Source organism: Pelmatolapia mariae, linkage group LG12 (assembly GCF_036321145.2).
Source record: "Pelmatolapia mariae isolate MD_Pm_ZW linkage group LG12, Pm_UMD_F_2, whole genome shotgun sequence".
Classification (NCBI taxonomy): Eukaryota; Metazoa; Chordata; class Actinopteri; order Cichliformes; family Cichlidae; genus Pelmatolapia; species Pelmatolapia mariae.
In genome coordinates this window covers 7630033-7650510 of record NC_086237.1, presented here as the reverse complement: position 1 = coordinate 7650510, position 20478 = coordinate 7630033, and the positions used below count along the sequence as shown (strand labels likewise).

At 41.2% G+C, this 20478-nt stretch overlaps 1 protein-coding gene across 1 annotated transcript; it reads right to left on the bottom strand.

Moving 5' to 3' along the window:
• Nucleotides 1–906: 906 nt before the first annotated feature.
• On the bottom strand, nt 907–13924 carry ppm1f (protein phosphatase, Mg2+/Mn2+ dependent, 1F). Its single transcript, XM_063490213.1, has 8 exons — nt 13681–13924; nt 9977–10203; nt 7489–7625; nt 6268–6470; nt 5279–5467; nt 5004–5147; nt 4563–4656; nt 907–2883 (listed from the first exon to the last, which is right to left on the bottom strand). The coding sequence occupies exons 2-8, from the start codon at nt 10141–10143 to the stop codon at nt 2558–2560; spliced, it is 1260 nt and encodes a 419-aa protein (XP_063346283.1). The 5' UTR covers nt 10144–10203; nt 13681–13924; the 3' UTR covers nt 907–2557.
• Between the last annotated feature and the right edge of the window lie 6554 nt (nt 13925–20478).

The window sequence follows — 20478 nt, the reverse complement described above, 5'->3', positions numbered from 1 at the left end:
ATTTGAGGGCGCCTTTCTAAAACCCAAGATCACCTTACAAAGAGAAAACGGTATCAATAAAACAATGGATTAAAATAGATACTAATAAATTAAAATACAGAAAACAACAACTAAAAAAACAAAAGAGAAAAACAAATAAGATGACAGCAAGTACAATCTCTTACTTACTTTAATCTGTATTAAAGTAAGTAAGCCAGTTTAAACAAGTAGGTTTTGAGCTGTGACTTAAATAAGGGAAGGGAATCTATGAGATTAGGTTTAAAATTTTCCTTTTTGCTAAAGCATATAGTTAGGGCTGGAACAGGTGACCCTGAATCCTCCCTTAGTTATACTGCAATAGTAGTAGGCTGCTGGTGGACTCCCATGATGCACTGAGTATTTCAAAGTCAAAATCAACGTCAACTTTATTGTCATCTCTGCTATATACAGTTCAGTCTATAGAGAGACGAGACGAGGAGGCTCCAGTTCCATACAGTGCAAAAGAACAACAATAAATATAGGAAGAATAAGAATAATAAATATATATTTCTTCTTCAGTCACGTTTCTCACTCACTATGTGTTAATAGACCTCTCTGCACTGAATCATACCCGTTATTAATCTCTGTCTCTCTTCCACAGCATGTCTTTTGTCCTGTCTTCCTTCTATCTAGCAACAGATGGCCACACCTTCCCGAGCCTGCTTTTTCCTTCCCACTGTCACCAAAGCGCTTGCTCATAGGGGATCACATGATTTTGGGGTTTTTCTCTGTATGTATTGGAGGGTCTACCTTACAATATAAAGCACCTTGAGGCGACTGTTGTAGTCATTTGGTGCTATATAAATAAAATTTGAAATGGATCGATTATCATCAGAGAATATTGTAAACCTTGTTGATAAAGGACAAAACAAACAGATCCTGACCAGATTGTGTTTGCACGGCTGTTTATTGAGACAATATTAAACCTTCTTCTCTGCAATACACAATATGAAGTGTATTATTATTTCTTTGTGTGTTACGGGAAACATTATTGTCAAGACTTCCGTTTTAAAGATTTGGACATTTTAGAACAAACAAACAAACATACACAGGAATCACATCAGAATTTATTATCAATGTTCCACATCAGTGCTACCTTGCTTCAACTGAGTTAGGTGACCGCCCCATCCCCCAGCTCTTGAATGCATTTTTTAGACTGACACAAAAACTATTCATTTTGTAACATAAAGGTATCACTTGCACATTAAAAACAAAGCATTTATAATGTCATTATCCGCCATTGTCTGTGATTTCCATTATATGTTAATATTGCAATGAGGACATACTGATAAGGCATGGTGAACAAGAACAAAAATAAAATGAATAAAACATGATAATGAAGAGATTAAAAGGGTAACAGAATGTCTTAACGGTATGTAGGCCAAGAGGAGGCAAATCTTTCTATCTTAAACAGAAAAAGGTGTCAGGATGTGATGTTAGTAACAAGCAGAGCTAACACTGAAAATATTAAAAACAGTCTCCATTTTTGTGGTTAAACTGAGCTTTGATTATTGAGCAGTGAGTATTCTGTAGCTATTTCATCTCGCAAACGGGTGTTCAGCTGCTCATAAAGTTCAAGTTGTGGCTTTCTTTGCTTCCCCCACAGAATCACTCAGTAAGACTTCTGTCATAATCACACATCAGAGTGACAATGGAACATAACAGAAACATATATAAAATCTTTGAAATTATTATGATTTGTATTTTTATAGAAATACAAATCCACTTTGCACCAAGACACATAGCTGTTTTAACAGCTAGTGCCACATCAGATCAATATTTTAAGATCAATACTGACAACAAAAGCTGGACAAGCTGTCCTTAAATTCAGTAACAGTCAAACAAGTGGAAAAGTGAAGTAGCTATTTTAGAGAGCAGGCACATTTGGGATGTACAGGTTGCAGCACTGGGGGTTAGTGTGACCCTTGCATTATCTATTAGAACTTTTCAAACACTGTTGCCTCAATACAGCAGTGTAAGCTTTTATTTCAAAGCAGCACGATAGTGAGACTAGATCAGGGGTGTCAAACATAAGGCCCAGAGGCTGGAATCAGCCCAGCAAAGACTCTAATGTGGCCTGCTGGAAGACTTCAGAAAATGTGCAGTATTTCATTGATTTTAACTGTACTACCATAATTCATATTCCTATTGATATAGACTCTAAAAGATTAAAGGACATAAAAGTTCGATTTTCCACAGTTGGCACCCTTAAACCCTTGTGCAATGACAATAAAGAGCTATTTTTTCTATTCTATTCTACTCTATTCTATGGAAACTGAGATGTACAGTTAAAATTGCATTTCTTTTTCTTATACTTTCACTGGTTCGCTCAACTTAAAATCGAATTGTGTGGGACACAATTTAAAACGAGTTTGACATCCCTGGACTAGCGTCAATCTGCAGCATGTCTTAATGCACCTGAGGACAAAAGCAGGCAACAGCTTGGCACAATGGTGTCTGTGCACCACACCTTTCCTGGATTGCTGTGGTGCATGTCGAGAAGTGGAGTACTGAGCAGCTTGTGCACTCCTAGGGTGGTCTACTGAGCCAGCAGTTGCTCTGGTGGGCGCAGGAACACCACCATTACTGTGATGTTATCACTAGAACCAGCTGTCTTAGCATTACCCACCAACTGTTGGGCGACTCTTGCCCCCACATCATCCTCGGACTGTTCCATTGGAGCATTTGCTCCTTTTGGTTTACCAGCCAGCTTTAGTGCATCCATAACTAGATGTGGGACTGCTGACGCCTTAATTGCATCAAAGAAGCCATCGCATGCCAGAAGCACATAGTCCTCATCACCCTGCAGTTTCATTGTTAGGCAGTCAGCGTCTCCAGACACAAAGGGCTTCTGGTCAAAGTCACCTGAACGAGGGATGGATGAGTGGTTAACAGCTGCAAGTGAATACTGCAGAACCTCATCAGACTCTTGCAGTCATTGCCTGAAAACTATTTATTAAATCAATAGGCAAAACACGTGTACATAATCACTCACACTGCATTTTATGTATACAAAAACCCTCCCTTTTAGTATATTTTACTGTATATAGTAACCATTTGTACATAACACAAGTTACTCTTGTTTTTTACTTTATTTTTCTTAATTCTCTAATATCTCTAAGTCACTTTTTCATCCCAGTTTCCTAGTGTGGGATTAATAAAGTCTATAAAGACTCCCTGACTCTCAATTAGGGCTGCAACAATTTAAGTAACTTTAACACATGCACTGCACACAACATTTCTTTTTACAGATGTTGCATGTAAGGTGAGGATTACTTGTCATCATCTAAGTAGTTTAACATGGAGCTGCAGTCTAGTTCTGTCTACACACACGGTGAAGAACAAAGAGGCAGCCTTTACAGTGATGCAAATAAAAAAACGTGTATGTGTCCAGGTGACACATTATTTAAATTCTTCTGCTTGCTGAAGGTTGTTGGCAGCTATCTTACTTTATTTGGCAGTGATTACTGTAGTCTTTCCATTACAATATAAAGCACCTTAACGCAACTGTTGTGGTATGGCGCTATATAAATATTGAACAGTGATACCTGTGGCAAGCAGGGCTGAGTCAAATGAGGAGCATCCAGTAGGTCACCTTAAAAAGGCGGTTCATGTTTGAAAATCCTCCAATCTGTTTGAATTACAACCATTCTGAAAAGATGAGTGGGCCAAAATTCCTCCACAGAACTGTAAAAGACTCATCGCCAGTTAGGGCAGCCCAACTAGTTACTAGGCTTAGGGGGGCGATCACTTTTTCACACAGGAACAGGACCATGTAGGTTTGGATTTTTTCCCCCCTTAATAGTAAACACCTTCATTTAGAAACTGCATTTTGAGTTTAATTGTATTGTCTTTGTCTAGTATTTAAATGTGTTTGATCTATAACAATTAAATGTTACAAACATACAAAAAAGTAGGAAATAAGGAAGGGGGCAAAAACTTTTTCGCACTACAGTAAACCTCTAAAAACATTGCAATTTCTAAAACCTAAACCAGTGAGCATTTCATCAAGACCTGTATCTCAATCAAAAGAATGATCAGCAGAATACGTGCTTACCAACACAAAAATTTCCTTTGTGGGATCAATAAAGTATCTATCCATTAATCTAGCTGTAGCCTTACTATCAATAATACTTATGAATGCACTTTCAATAATACTAATATAGCAGTTTTTCATTTGCGTTTTTATCTCTATTTCAGTTGAAATAAAACTGAAATAAGCTTATCTTTTTTCATCATATAATTTAAAATGAGTTGGGTTTTTTATACATAAAATGGTACATTTTCTAAATATCTAAACACTGATTGCAAATATGAGTTAATGAGTTTTGCAAATCATTAGATTTCCCTTTTAATTTACAATTTACACGCTGTCTCAACTTTTTTTGGAACCAAGTTTGTCGTTTACTTTCAGCTAACATGAGCAACCTCAGTTTATGTAGCAGTGGAGGTCAATTAAGGTCACACTTTGAGAAGTACTATACGATACAGCCAGTCAAATCACATCTACATTCCTGTGGTTTTGTGAGTTGGGACTGACTTACCTATGGCTCTCGATACAGCATATGTGCCATTAACACGCCAGCAACCCATGAAAGTAATGCAGCCTCCAAGATCCTCAATTCTCTGTTTCTCATCCTGGACAGTTTAACACATCAGAGAAGGAGTTTAGCTTCTGGCTTCCTTCTCATCATTATATGTGAGTATGTAAAAATAAGTGTATGAGTGATTTAACTTCACATGAAGTAACTGCATTTGTTAGTAATCGTTAAAAAACATACACATGCGCACGCACGCATACGCACACGCGCACACACACACACACACACACAGAGTGTGTGAGAAAGAGCTCTGAGGAATGTTTGACTTAACCCATATCACGCAATAAACTTTTCAAATATTTCATCTGCATTCCCATTTTGGAATACAACATAGTATGAAATTTGAGGCAGCAGAGGTTGTGTGTTTGTATGTGGGATTCTTACCTCTCTCTCTGGTTTATGTGGGTCCATGAGTCTAACAACATGCCCATCTCTGACCAGTACTGCCTGAGAGTCTCCCAGCCAAGCAACAGTCAGCTCTTGATCCTGGATCAGTACTGCCACTCCTGTACTGCCACTCCGGAGACGCTGCAGCACACACAAGTGTAATTTAAAGACAAAAGACAAAGCATGACAGCACACCAAGTTGAGTACTATAGCATGTAAATGTCAGCAGAAAACATTGTGCTCAAGATGCTGTGCTGCTGCTTTCTCAGTACCTCTCTCTTGGCCTTGTTTCTGAACATGTCATCTGTGCGTTTGAAGGCTGTTTTAAAGGCTGTGGTTGCATCACTCTGCAGCATCTCCTGTTTACTTAGAACAACATGGAGGTGAGTGGCAGCGTAGGTTGCTGCATCCACCCCTCCATGGCCATCAAACACAGCATAGTAAGCACGATCTACATCATCCTGGACCATACGGGAGGGAAAGAAAGACACAGTCATAAATAAATGTCACAGAATGCAGTTTTGTGAAAAACTAAGTGTACCCCATGATTCAGTGGCTTGTAGGACCGCCTACAATCCACCCCACCCTCTGAAGTGTGGGCTGACAGATGCCCCCCATAGGCAGCAGTGATGCCAGGATGCAGCCTACCAATCCCCAGATCAAGCCAACCCTGGCGCCAAACAAGGTGTAGGAAATGGGGATGTAGAAGAGCCGCCTGCTCCCCTCCCCACTTTGTCTGTGTTAAATTTTTCTTTGCAGCGTTGTTTTACTTCAATGAGGTTTGAGAGGCATCTGTTTATGCACAACATTCTTGAGTTTCTACTATAGAAATTCAACTGGGTTCAGGTCTAGATTTTGACTTGGCCAATGCAAGACCTTGATTTGCCCCCCCCACTTCACCCTTTAGCTGTTGGACAGATGGCCTCAGATGTGACTCTAGAATACTTTGGTATGCAGAGGAGCTCATGGTTGAGTTGGTGACTGCAAGATATGCTGCACAACAAGTCTAAATCACCTCTCCACCACCATGCAGCATTTGTGTATGCTTGGCTTTCTTCAAATATGGCTTTTATAGAGGTGCCAGATGATCAGCACCTCACTGCTGCTTACTTTATTCCTATACAGGCAGTAAGGGTACACTTAGTTTTAACAGGACTTTATGCGGTCATGTGAAAACTTTTTTTTACATGACAGTATGTTTTATAATTAGTTGGGATTGTAATTTCAGTTTTTATTTTTGTGTCTGTGATATTTTTCATACCTGAATTCCAAAGAGCTGGTTGAACTCGGCTAAAGCCAAATGTTTGTCCTCCATTTTTCTCCGGGTGTTTTTGATGGCATGAATGGAGCACTGAAGGTTGCAAGAGGGACAAAGGGCCACCTTGGGGAAGTTTCTGTGCCACGCCAGTGCTACATCTATCAGTTTATTCAGGAAGGTGCGTTGGACTGCCTCCGACTGAAATACTGACAATAAATTACAATACAAGTAAGAAAACTGTTATATTTCTGGTTTTTTTTTTTCAATAACGTCATGGACAAAGGCATTTTATTCCCTGAATTAATATGTACAATGGAAGTCAAAATACTTCCAGCATGGTGGCGCGGTGGTTAGCACTGTTGCCGCACAGCAAGAAGGTCCTGAGTTCAATTCCACCATCAGGCCGGGGTCTTTCTGTGATCTTTCTTCCTCCCACCGTCCAAAGACATGCAGTTTGTGAGGAGAGGTTAATTGGTTAATCCAAATTGCCCATAGGTGTGAATGCCGGAGTGAATGTGAGCGCGAATGGTTGTCTGTCGCTACGTGTTAGCCCTGTGACAGACTGGCGACCTGTCCAGGGTGTACCCCGCCTCTCGCCCTATGACAGCTGGGATAGGCTCGAGCACCCCCCACGACCCTGAAAAGTATAAGTGGAAGCGAATGGATGGAAGTCAAAATACCACTTTTCAGTGCAGTGCAATGCAACATTGCCAACCACTATGCAAATGTACACCAGTTCCTTTTAAAAGGACAGAGAGGTCTACTCATAGTTTCAATTTTAGTTTTTTACTTGTTTAAAAACTTTAGAAACTGAAAATATAATTGTTTGTATTAAAACGGACCCTTTCACACACATGTGGCATCATCGAGGCTGAGGCTGTGCCCAAGTTGGCTGTGTGGCAGCAGACAGAGGGGGATATGTATTGGATAAATTATCATCTTCCCTTTGCAGCCCCTCAAATGCACTGTAAAAGATAAATTATAATCTGTGAACATGCCAATAAGGCCTGAGATGTGAAGACAAGTGTGAATGTGTTCTGTGTTAGTACCGCTAATGATATTTGGTAATGATAAGTTGGTATCAAGTTACTTGGAGAGTGTATATCAGATATATGATCCTGGACAGACAACTTCCAAACACAAGATTATTTCATTCTGTCTGCTTGAAATTCAAATTGGCATCTTTCAGTATAATGCAATATATTCAAAGCACCACAAACGTACAGACTGTTTTGTCGTCTGCCTTCTCTTCTTGGTCACCTTCAGGTTCCTCAGGGCACTGGTAAGGTAAAAGGTCAGTCTGCAGCAGCTGGGAATATGCTGCCTGGCAAAGGAGGGCACCGAGTCTTGGAGAAGCACCCCTGAACAAACACAGAGATAAATACACGTTGTGTAATCTCTTGAAGTTTGAGTCATTTTTCTAACTGCAGCCACAAAGTGTTGCACCAAAGTCCAAATTGTGGACAGAAAAAAAAAAGATAATTTTTAGGCAGCAACCTGTAAATGCGCTTCTTTTCCTCTACAGAATTGCATTTCTCTGGCAGCAAAGATTGTGTTTAGGAAACAGGAAGTGGCATGAACAATTTTGTTTCTGCAGACAGGAAATGAAGCCTTCCTGACAGGGAATACTTCTGTAGAAAATGTGAGCAGAACAGAAAGCCAGTCACAGTTTTTAAGTGTTACTTTTTCCTACTCAAAGTTTAAAAGTGTTTGAAAGTCTTTTATCAGCCTCTTCTCACTGCAGAAAGATTGACTGCAGATTATTGATTTCTAGAAGCCCAGACTTCTTACCTAACAAAAATGTTAGGTCGATCCCCGGGCTCTCTGTCCTGGTCACTGTGTCCTTAGGCAAGACACTTTACCCTACCACCTACTGGTGTTGGCCAGAGGGGCCGATGGCGCGATATGGCAGCCTCGCTTCTGTCAGTCTGCCCCAGGGCAGCTGTGGCATGCCTCCACCAGTGTGTGAGAGTGAATGAATAGTGGAATTGTAAAGCGCTTTGGGTGCGTTGAAAAGCGCTATATAAATGCAATCCATTATTATTATACAACAATAATCACCATTCGACTCACATTTTCAGTTTAGTATGTGCAAACTGCTGGAAAGATACACTTCATTTACAGTTTGTATAAAACAAGAATAAATAACAGTTTTACTTCATGTCTGCTTGTGTATCACCAGACACTAAAAATCATTACATTTAAAAAATGGAATATGTAAAATAATCCACAGAGTGTCCTTTGTATTTATAATATTAATTAAGGCCCATCACTAACTAAATGGTGTGTGTCTTAACATCACCTCCTGACCTGTTTCTATAAGCTCACTGTTCCCCTAATAGTCCTATCCAAATTAATTCATAAGAAACATCACTGTGTAAAAAGGTCTGTAATATCTGTCAGTGATTTTTCCAGACTAGTTAATGACACATTACATTTTGTATGGAACCTTGAAAAGCAGCAACACATGTCAACAATTTTCTCTACAAATGACAATGACTAGGTTAGGATTAGGGTTACAACAACTCACCAACCATCTTTTTTTGATTGAGTTTATGCTTGATATTGTTTAGCATCTTTCAACAGTAAAAAATATAACATTTTATTCACACAGTCCAACAGTCAGTGTGGCATCAAGGTTAGTTTTCCTCATGCATCTCTTTACTTGCAACTTTTGTCCTTTACCCATCCTTGTTGACTGCTTTTCACTTCAAACACTTGCAAAGTTGAGCATACACCAAAGCTGTGCATGTTTAGTCATTCATATTGGCTTTTAGATGGTGCCACACAGAAAAGTATGGCACAATAAGATTTGTGATAAAAGAAACGCTGTCCTGATCTATCAGTCATCAAAGAATAATCATCCTGAAATGCAAATGGTAAGATCTCATCTGTAAAAACAGCGAAGAAGTAAATGTAAATGTGTTCTGTAGCTCTCTTGTTTGGCATTTTGTGTTTTCACTTGACATTGTAACAGCAGCTATTATTCTGGCCATGGATTCAAACTGGCTCGCCAGGCAAGCATCCTAAATGAGCACGCCAAGAACAGAACTGTCAGAAATGTGTGGAATGTTGCACAAGCGGTCTGTCTGACAATATTTTCACTGACTGGCCTTTAAGGTGTGACAGATAAATACAACAAAATAAAACCAGTACCGGTAACCCCCCCCCAAAAAAAGAGAAGATTTATTCATAACACACAGAAAAGGCCCAGGGAAACCGAGTTAATGATAAAAAAAATAATGATAAAAACCAGTGAAAAACCCTGAAAACCATAAATTCCACACCTGAGCCTCAACTCTTGCGGCCTGGTACTAAACGACTCACGGACTGGTACCGGTCCGTGGCCCAGGGGTCGGGGATTGCTGCACTATAGCACATAGTCACACACATGAGATATGCAGATAGAACAGTACTTTGTATTATGATAATTAAAATATTATGTGAGACCAAACTAAGGACCCCCATCAGCAAGCTTAACTGTGGACACTGCTTTCTACAGAAATAAAATTAAGGTTTAATATAAAATGAAAGGATGGAACAACAGAATCAGACAGAGGAGATCAGAATCAACTTTTTGACGTTTCTTTACCTGGACAGTTGAACATGCATCAATACATAGCCACAATCATTTTCTCTTATTGGACCAGAGAAAACTAAATTTGTTCATCGTTATAAACTTCTATTCAGTTTGTCTCCTTCCCAGTCATACCTGCTTGCCAATAGCCTCAGGCCCAGCTCCAGGCTCTCTCCATGCAACTCCTCCATTGTGACTTTACGACTAAGAGGGCTAACAGGAAGTGAAGCGCCTTCCTCCAGAGCAGCTGGAAACTCCTCCAAAAATGCCTTCAAAAAGCACAGAGCCTCCTCCTGCTCCATCCTGCTGACTCTGGCTGGAGTGAACTCTTCGGTAAACAGGAGGTCAGGGCTCACAGGTCACTTCACAGTGGACAATTGAAGGGCACAAATTGACACAAATTAATCAGTATAATTACATTACCATTTTCATCTAAAACTGTTTTTTTGCCATACAAGTTCAGAGAACTACTATGGGAGGTGTTTACTGTGTCACAAGATGCTTGTCTGAGAGTAAAATTAAAAGCAAAAAAAGGTAAAATACCCAAATTCCCCCCAAACCCTACCTTATATTTTAATTGCAAGTACTAATGTAATGATACAAGTGTTGTTATAAGCTACAGGACTAATAGGATTGCCACATCTTGTAATTTGTACAGATTTATTGGTCGAGGATGTACTGCAGTCACCTGTGTGCATTTTGTGCATGATATGATGCTCCCCTGAGACAATATAATTCGAAGGTATAGCATACAGTTTCATTGGTAGGGAGATGATACCCACCTCTAAGTATATAGGTATCTGTGAAGCCACATGATACACACACTGACTATAGAAATGTCTTAAAGACAAAGACCTGGATGACCTCTAATTTCTTGTTCTAAATCAGATAAAACTGAGGTCCTTGTATTTGGCCCTAAATATCTTAGAAATATGGTATCTCACCAGATTTTTAAGCTGGATAGTATTACCTTGGCCTCCGGTAACATTGTGTGACTTATTGCTGACCAGGATATTTCCTTCAATACACATATTAAACAAATATATCGGACTGCTTTTATCCATTGTACAATATCTCTAAAGTTAGAAACATCCCGTCTCAGAGTTATGTTCAATAACTACTTCAAGCATTTATTACTTCTAGGCTGGACTATTGTAATTCATTATTATCAGCATGTCCTAAAAACTCCCTGAAAAGCCTTTATTTAATACAAAATGCTGCATGAAGAGTACTGACAGGGACTAGAAAAAGAGTATATTTCTTCCATACTGGTGTCTTTTCGTTAGCTCCCTGTTTAAAAATTCTGAATCAAATTTAAAATTCTTCGACCAATCAAAAAAATGATATGGCAAAATGGCATTTAGTTGTTTAGGAAGGGGGAAGTTTTAGGGGTGACGGCGGCGTGTTGAGATGTGAGAGATTTGCGACGTTTAGCACAAATCTTGTGTAGTTAGTGTGTAGTGTAGTCAATAGTTTTGTTGTGTGTGTCAGAACAATGAGGCGACTGCTGAATGTTACAGGTGTTACAGGAGTGATACATCTCCTGTTGTCAGGCCTGCAGGTATCAGGCTGTTGTTCTCCTTTATCTCATAGTGGACAGAAATTATTTTTTGGAGTGGCACAAATGATTTGTGTGGCATCAGATTTGATGCAGAACACCTGATTGTTCTGTAAATAGTTTGAAATGTTTATTTAAAAAAAAATGCCTTGGCTGCATTTTTAGGTAAACAGCTGCAAAAAACTTTTTTGTTTGCATAACTCAGTTACTTTTTTGAAGAAGTAACTATATAATTAATTGCCCAACATTGGTCTTTATATACTGTATTTTGCAGACAGAGTTACAGGACTCTCTCCCAGACCACAGACTCATACTCATAATACAAGTCAGAGCTTTATAAAAAAAAAAAAAAAGGAAGAAGAAGAAGAAGAAAGTTTTGTTTTCAAAATTGGAGTTCAAGTTATTTTTACTTCCAATAGTGTTAACATACTACACAGGTCATGAACAAGATTTTTTTTTTTTTTTTTTAATTTTCATTGTAAGTGGGCTAAAGCACTTAATTAAAAGTAGTCAAACATAAATGTAATTTGATGATTTTAATAAACCATGTAACTTGGATGGATTCGATGCTGGCGTGACCACAGTGTACACGTCTACTGTTGCTCACAGTGGTCCAAGGGACCACTCAGGGAGTTTGTGTGTTCGCTCAGACACATGAAAAATTAGAGTGAACTTTGGCTACAGCCACCCCTATATGAGGCTTAAAACTTTCCTTTATGATAAAGTCTGCAAGAGGTTTCTACCTGCTAAAAGGGAGGTTTTTTTCCCCCCCTTCTCGTGGTCACTCATAGGGGTTGAGCAAGCACTTGGCTGTTGGAGTTTTCTCCGTTTTGTATAGATGTACAGTCTACAATATAAAGCGCCTTGAGGCAACTGTTGTTTTGATTTTGCAATATATAAATAAAACTGAATTGAACTGATGCACCAGTTGGTGTTCCTTTGTTCAATAACTCTTTGGAGTTCTGGAACACCCACTATTGTTTTAAAACATTTGTCATGGAGGATATCTTATCTGCAGTCGGTAAAATGCTAACGTCTACTCACTCACAAAAAACAAGTACCAATCTCCAAGACTAAAAACTATTGACATAGGGGATAAAAAGGTATGTGCACAGATCTCATTTGTGCCATGAAGAAGGCAGGAGATCAATATCACAGCTCACTCTTGGGCTGTATATGTGACAAGAGCGGAGTTCTTGTAATGGTCACTTGGGGCTGGTTCCAAAACTTTTTCAGTCCCATGGACTCCTATTTTAAAATGTCCAGCTTTACATGTTTATTGCCTGGTACAATAATGTGTCCAACTTAGACAGTTTCCCTCCCCAGCTGTATGGTGGGAGACTAAAATTTTATGTTCTTATAATTCATATATTTGGATATCGGCATTTGGGGGTGTAGACAGAAAACTGTCGTTCCTGTTTTCTTCTTCTGACCTGTCTCTGTAAAGCTTAGGCTGTGTGGTAAAATTCCAGCATATCAGCAGTTACTGAAATAGTGGGACTAACTTGTGTGGCACCAACAACCATTTTCTAATTTTCCGTTTGAACTTGAGGAGGTCAACTTGACCATGGCTACATGTTGCTGGCATAACTGCTGGTTAGATATTTACATGCATATCTGATAAAGTGGTAAGAGAGTGTATATGGATTTGTACAGTAAATATTCGAACAGTTCGATTCATAATTTGTTGGGCATATAGAACGTTTTTGTACAGCATCGCAGTGGAGTTGAAATCAGTAATAATCAATTTATGAAATGTAACGCTCTAAACCAGGCCCCAGGGACTTCATTATGACAAGATATTTTAAAAAATAAAAATAAAATGTTGTTGTTGTTTTTTCTAAATGCGCCAGCTTGTTGTCATGTAAGTTACATGTGGGCCAATATGTCTGAACATTTCTTTAAAGAAGCGCAGAGAAGCACTTGAAAAGGGCTCGCAAACTCCCCACACAGTTACAGGATGCATGCTGCATCAGGATGCATGCTGCATCCTGTAACTCGAGTTAAACGCAAAGAAAAAAGCAACCGTGCTGCATTGGTTGTACACCAGGACTCATACCTGAAAACTGGAGCCTAACGATCAGCTTTTCCGTTTCTTTTCTTTGCAGTGCGTTACGTGAATGTTGAGGGTTTGGTGCTCTGTATGCAGTACACATTATAGTGCTGCCCACAACTACACCTCGAGTCCTGAGTCACTCACTCACTTGTTTCATCGACATGATCGCTACCAGAATACATGCTTATTTTACAGCCAAACAGACAGTGGTTAACTTGGTCTTACCGTCCGCTGACTTGGTGCAGTCCCTTGTTTTAGTACGCGTCTTCACACCTCCTGAAGACCTACTGACGAAACACGCCCTTCGGCGAGACAAAGACTAAAGGGATTTACTGATAACGCAAACATGCACCGCGTATGGTAATACACAATCCCAGTTCACTATCAACAGTGTTTACAGATCTGCGCAACGATCCACACCCAAATGGACCGGCACTTTCCTGTACGCCATCATCGTCATCACCATCGTCATAAGACCCTCTTCTTCCCCTATCTTTTTATGGCGGATGGCAAACAACTTTAGGTGCATTACCGCCACCCTCTGGACTGGAGAGTGGCTCGGAACAGCGTTTACATCCTATTCTCATATAAATACCTGTTGCTCTTAAATACCCACATATTGCCTTACAAACTACATCACCTGCATTCCTTTGAAATATTTCTTTTACCCTTAATTAAAGTCTATTTTTCTGTATTTCCCGTTCCCGCTTATATTCACCACATTCTAACTGTTACATGTTGGAAATTACATTTTCAAATATCTCCTATTGTCCACAAATTCACAGTTCCTGTATCATTCTTATCTTATATCTTTGTCTCTGTTACTTCTATGACTTCTTCTACATTGTCCAATGACTCTCTAGACACAGCTGCACATCCTGGTTGCAAACAACGGGTATACTAAAAACGATAGTATTCATACAGAAATATTTTGTCTGAGTCTTCTTTAAGTAATTACAGCTATCTTTATGAAGTTGTACCAAAACACCCTATATCACCGAGACAATGCGTTTCTCACCATTACATGCACTCGCAGCGGGTTATAAGCCATCTTTCTCTACTAAAGAAAAACGTTTCTTCATTTTGTGAATAATTTGAAAGTCTTAGCTCAAACAGCTGCAAATCCTGGTTGCAAATAACGGGGATACTGAATTCTATGGTATTCATGCATAAATATGTTTGTCTGTGTCTTCTTTACGTAATTACAACTACCTTTATGAAGTTGTACCAAAACACCTTACATCTCCGAGATAATGCGTTTCTCACCATTACATGAACTTGCAGTGGGTTATAAGCCATCTTTCTCGCCTAAAGAAAACCATTTCTTTGTTTTGTGAATGACTTGAAAGTCTTAGGTCAACACAAAGCTGAAGGTACAGCTCTGTTATTTTTCAGGGATTAAGAAGAATTTGTCATAACTTCAGTCAGAGATTAAAAAGGTGGTTATCACCATGTAAAGCATTTAACCCATATATTTGATGTAGTTAGGTCAAGTGTTATTCACATGTATATCATAAAATTATCATAAAATGAAAGGTAGTTGGCAAACATGCAAGAGTAAACATCTTTGAAAATGCTAAGCTGGGTCTAGCCTGCCAAAGCAATCTGCTGGATGATGTAAATATAGGGATGCATCGTACTGTGCTGTGGGAGGTGCTGAGGAAACAATATTCTGATTATTGAGATCCCTCTAATTTAGAGGGGGAGGTTCTGAAGGATGAGGAGTGCAGCCACTTAGAGGGACTGGTCAGAGCAAATGGAGGGATTAAACAGGGAGCGCCTGTAATACCAAATAAATCTACAGAGGCCTTGTTCAAAAGCATCGTGAAAAAAGGGTTGCCTGCTCCAGTGCAGCAAAAATTAGAGCAAGTGGTGGGCCTGAGTAAGATGGGCTGGCCACTGTTTGTGGTGCATATGCCATCATGTGAAGTATCACAGAAAAGAGAAACAACGAGAGGAAGAGACCAATAAACACCTGACTAATAAAACTAACACAGCTGCAACTGGGAGAGCTCACAAAAAAACAAAAAAGAGAAAGCCGATGAGGTTGAACTTTAAAATTCCACATTGAGATAAAAGGAATGCTATTTGTCCCGTACTTCAGCTAGAATGAAAAAAAGACAAAGTTGGAGTTATTCTGTGTCTTTGCGCTGTGCTGCTGCCTCTTCTTCTCTCATTCTCTACCCCTCCCTCTCCTGTTGCTACTTCAATCATGAAAATGGTCAATGATCAGCTGATCAGCTTTCCTGTCACAAGTCCCGTCTCTCTTGTTTGTTTATCGCCCAGAAAGAGGAAACCAGCGGATGTTGCACTAAACTGCAGCATTTTTAAACTTGATAAGCTGGTGTTAGAATTAATATCAGCTGATGTTTGCTGGAGCCACAGCCATACAAGCTGCTTGTCATGATATTGGTTTGGATATCTGGTGAGGGGGAAACATGAAGATGAAATCAGGAGATGTCCTTCTTGAATCAGAATCAGAATCAGAATACTTTATTTATATTATTCCAAAGGACTGAACAGGGAGGGTTTCACCTGAGACACGTGGAACACGTTATGGATCCGATTCGGGGCAACTTGAGACGGACAGAGACCGAGTTTGTCACGGCTGCCGGGGCGAGCCGTGTGGTGTTGGAGGAAAAGGACCCAAAATGCAGGCAGTAGACTGATGGTGTGAGTGATGTTTATTTACAAAAGTGGCAGTGACAAAAACAGGCAAAGAAGGGTGGGGAGCTAAGCGAGACCTAAACTGGGGGAAACTAAAGAACTGACCAGAACCCACAACAAGCCGGGAAGAACATGGGGCGGAGAACAGAGAACACAGAGAGACGCAGAACACACTGAGTAACATGGAGTTACACAGACGAGCTGACAAGGAACGCAAACCGAAACCCACTATACACACACACACACACACACACACACACGGTAATCAGGTAATCACACACAGGAGGGAAGCACAGCTGGGAGCGATTAAGGCTAACGAGACAGGGGCAGGTAAAACTGAATACACTGACATGAGACAAGCACTTTCAAAGTAACACAGCAAACCAGAAACAATTCACAAAGACGCAATCAAAGACAAAGACAAAATCAAAATTGAGCTTTACACAGTGGGACATATGGGCAGAGAAGACTAAGCACAGACAAAACCTAAACCAGAATAATAATAATAATCATCATCATCATATACACAGGATAGCTAAAGAATCAGGACATAAATATAATGAACATAATCTAGAAAAACACCAAAATACAAAAAACCGAAACAGCTGGGTCAAAATGACCCAGAACCGTGATAGGGTTAACCAGAGAGTCGATTATGAATGGGCCAGTGAAAGTGGGGGACAGATTCTTAGACTCAGATCTGAGAGGTACGAATTTGGTCAACAGCCAAACCTTTTGTCCAGGGGCGTCGGGGGGTGCAGGGGTCCAGTGACGATCCGCCAGGCGCTTGTTGCGATCCGCTGTGCGAAGAAAGGTGGCTCGGGTGGCTCTCCAGGCGCGTCGACACCTCCGAAGATGCTGCTGGACAGAGGGGACAAAGTGCTCACCTTCGACGGCCGGAAAGAGAGGCGGTTGGTAGCCTAGAGACGCTTTAAGGGGGACACAGTGTTTGGTGGCTGTGGAGGTGAGACTGTTGTGGGCATACTTGATCCACGGAATTGCTCGCTCCAAGTTGTCTGATTGGTGGATACCAAGCACCGAAGAGCCGCCTCAAGTTCCTGGTTGGCCCGTTCCATCTGGCCATTAGTCTGGGGGTGGAAACCGGAGGAGAGACTGACCTGAGCTCCGAGGGCGTTGCAGAACTCCTTCCAGACCCGTGACATGAACTGCGGCCCTCTGTCCGAGACGATGTCCGTAGGAATCCCATGAAGGCAAAGCACGTGGTTAGTCAGGAGCCGAGCCGTCTCTAGAGCAGTGGCGACAAAGTGAGCAGCTTTAGAGAAACGGTCAATGATAGTGAGGATGACCGAGTTACCTGATGAGGTAGGGAGTCCCGTGATGAAGTCGATTGCAATGTGTGACCATGGGCACCCAGGGGTTGGTAGAGGTTGGAGAAGGCCGGAGAAGGGCTGATTGACATTCTTGTTTTGAGCGCATGTAGGGCAGGCGGCGATGTATTCGCGGATGTCTTTAGCCAAGGATGGCCACCAGGCGAAGTGTTGGAGAGAGGTAGTGGTGCAGTGGACCCCAGGGTGGCAAGTGAACCTGGCAGTATGAGCCCAGTGAAGAACTCTGACCTGACGGAGGAGGGAACAAAGAGTATGCCCGGGGAACCCATCCCACGGTCCGGCTCTGACCATTGGGCCCCTCGAATAGCCGACTCAATCTCCCAGGTTAGGGCCCCAACAACACACGTGGGAGGAAGAATGGGAGAGTACTGAACAATGTCTTCAGAGGCGAATAGGCGGGAGAGGGCATCGGGCTTTACATTCTGAGAGCCGGGTCTGTAGGTGATAGTGAATAGAAATCTGGTGAAAAACAGGGCCCACCTGGCTTGCCTGGCGTTGAGCCGCTTAGCTGACCAGATGTACAACAAAGGCAATCTTAGCCCCATCGGTTTCATATGTCCTCCGCAACTGTCTAAACTGCATTTTCCTGGGTCAGGAAACCCGCACATTTGTGAAACTCACCCGCAAAGGGTTCCGGTGCCGGTAAAGCTCGTTTCGGGGGGTCCGAGGGAGCGGGACCGGAGGCCTGGGTGCCGGAGGCTCGGAAACCGGTAACTGTGAAGAGACAGAGGGAGGAGGGGTGGCTGGGCTTACCAGAGGTATGCGCTGAGTGAGGGCTTGCGTTAGAGTGGCCAACTGCTGATTGATGAGCTGCAGCATTTGTTCGTGGTGTTCCAGAACCTCCTCGGCCGTGGGGACGCACTGCTGGGCGGGGGCTGAGTCCGCTGAGTCCATAGTGTGGCTGGATCGTTATGCTACGGTTCACCATGGGGGACTCAAGCGCAGGACTCCAGAATCAGCTGAACACAAGAATTTATTTACAGAGTTCACCAGGTGTATAATACACGAAGTGCAGGGCAGTGCTATATACAACAATGTGGGGGACGTGTCTCCAGGGAAATCCAAAGGGGGGAATCACTCGTTCTCCAACTCTCCACATTCACGACCGCAGTTCCTTTCTCCACACTTGACACAAAGATTCACTCAGGGAAGGTTATCCAGGAGGTCTGTAGGCGAGAAAACGAGAATGAGTTACAACGTTCACAATAGACACTTGACTTAGCTTGAGCTGTGGCTTGACTCTCACTGACGCGTGGTAGACAATGATCCAGTGAAGACCAGCAGACTCCTCCTGGCTTAAATGCCGATCGCCTTGATGGGCATCAGGTGTGTTCCCCTTCAGTGGGCGTGGGCCGAGAGCGTGAACCCACAATGAGTTCCGCCCCAGCGACAGAGAGGAGGAGAGAGAGAGTGAGAGAGAGCGAAAAAGGTAGAAATGGCTGATCAGCGTCCTGCTGATCCCCCAGTCCGCGACAAGGGAGATATGCATAAAATGTACAGGGTTATGTATAAAATCTACAGAGCTATGTATAAAATGTACAGTGAAGAAACGAGCTGATGAGTAAGACAACCAAAAGAATGTTAAGCTGCATTATAGAGTCTGACAGCTGCTGGTAAGAATGACCCGTGGTAGATGTGAAGCGTAGTTTGGATCTTCTTTTGCTGCTGGTTCAGTTAATTTTGGTTGGAGAGTGATGAAACCTGGAGCTTCAGAATCTGTGAGCTGTCTTTCAGAAAACAATGGAGCAATCTGAGAGGACATAGAGCTCAGAGGAAAATAGTTGTTGAACATTTTAGTCTCGTTTCACAGTAAAATGAGTCAGAGCATCATCAGGACTTAATTTTGTACTCTGATTCTTCAGCTGTTTTCAGAACAAACTTCAGCTTCTTCAGCTCTTGTCAGCAGATTGTTCTCCTTCTGCTGTTTTCAGATTCCACTATGAGGCATTCACACAGCATTTTCGCAGGAAATGCAAATTTTCTAGTTGTGTGAATGCCTCAACAGGCATTCACACTATTGAGTTCCTGTTTCTCTTTATACTTTATTGTGTGAATGCCTCAACAGGCATTCACACTATTGAGTTCCTGTTTCTCTTTATACTTTATTATTATTCTATTTGCTCCGACCTTTGCTGGTTAACTACTCCCTCAGTTTTCAGCCGATTTTCACCATTCAAACTTTAAACTGTTCCGCTCCTTCTGCTGAAGCATGCTATATCTTTTGGTCCTCATAACTTTTATACTTTATCAGATATTAAGCTTTTTATGCCATTTTTTGGCCCATTTTTCTGAGTGGGACCACATTATCAGTGTGATCGCAAGTTTTGCTTGCCAGGCTGAGCCATGTTTTAGCTCAGTGAGATGAGCAGCCGTTCTCAGAGCAGGAGGGCACGGTTCAAATCCCGCTTATAGTATCTTTTTTTTTCAGTTAACAGTTTAACTGTTTTTACTCTTTTCAACACAAATTTCAGCTTTTTCACCCCTTTTCAGCAAAATTTTCAGTTGCTTCTGCTCTTCTCAGCACAATTTTCAGCTTTTTCACCTCTTTTCAGCACAATTTTCAGGTTCCTTATCTCTTTTTTGCTGAAGTTTGTTCTGAAAACAGCTGAAGAATCTGAAATTTGTGCAGAAAAGAGGTGAAAAACTGAAAATCTTGCTGAGAAGAGGTGAAGAAGCTAAAATTTGTGTTGAAAAGAGTTTAAAAAGTTAAATCGTTCACTAAATTTTTTTTTTGCCTTAAGCGGGATTTGAACGCGGGCCTTCTGCTCTGAGAACACCTGTTTGGCTCACTGAGCCAAACTGGTTTTTGAAGTAAGTGAAAAGAGGTGTAAAAGCTGAGAATTTTACTGAAAACAGTTGAATAAGTTGAACTTTGTGCAGAACAGAGGTGGAAAAACTGAAAATTCCGCTGAAAACAGGTGAAAAAGCTGAAAATTCCACAGAAAACAGGTGAAAAAACTGAAAATTCCACTGAAAACAGGTGAAAAAACTGAATATTCCGCTGAAA

Bases quoted from the DNA above. Each gene is read 5' to 3' on its own strand.
- ppm1f (XM_063490213.1), bottom strand. From the start codon at position 10,143: ATGGAGCAGGAGGAGGCTCTGTGCTTTTTGAAGGCATTTTTGGAGGAG. The intron at 6,471-7,488 runs GTACGTTTGTGG...ATTTATTGTCAG, and splicing joins GGCAGACGACAAAACAGTCT to TATTTCAGTCGGAGGCAGTC. The intron at 4,657-5,003 runs GTAAGAATCCCA...TAAACTGTCCAG, and splicing joins CACATAAACCAGAGAGAGAG to GATGAGAAACAGAGAATTGA.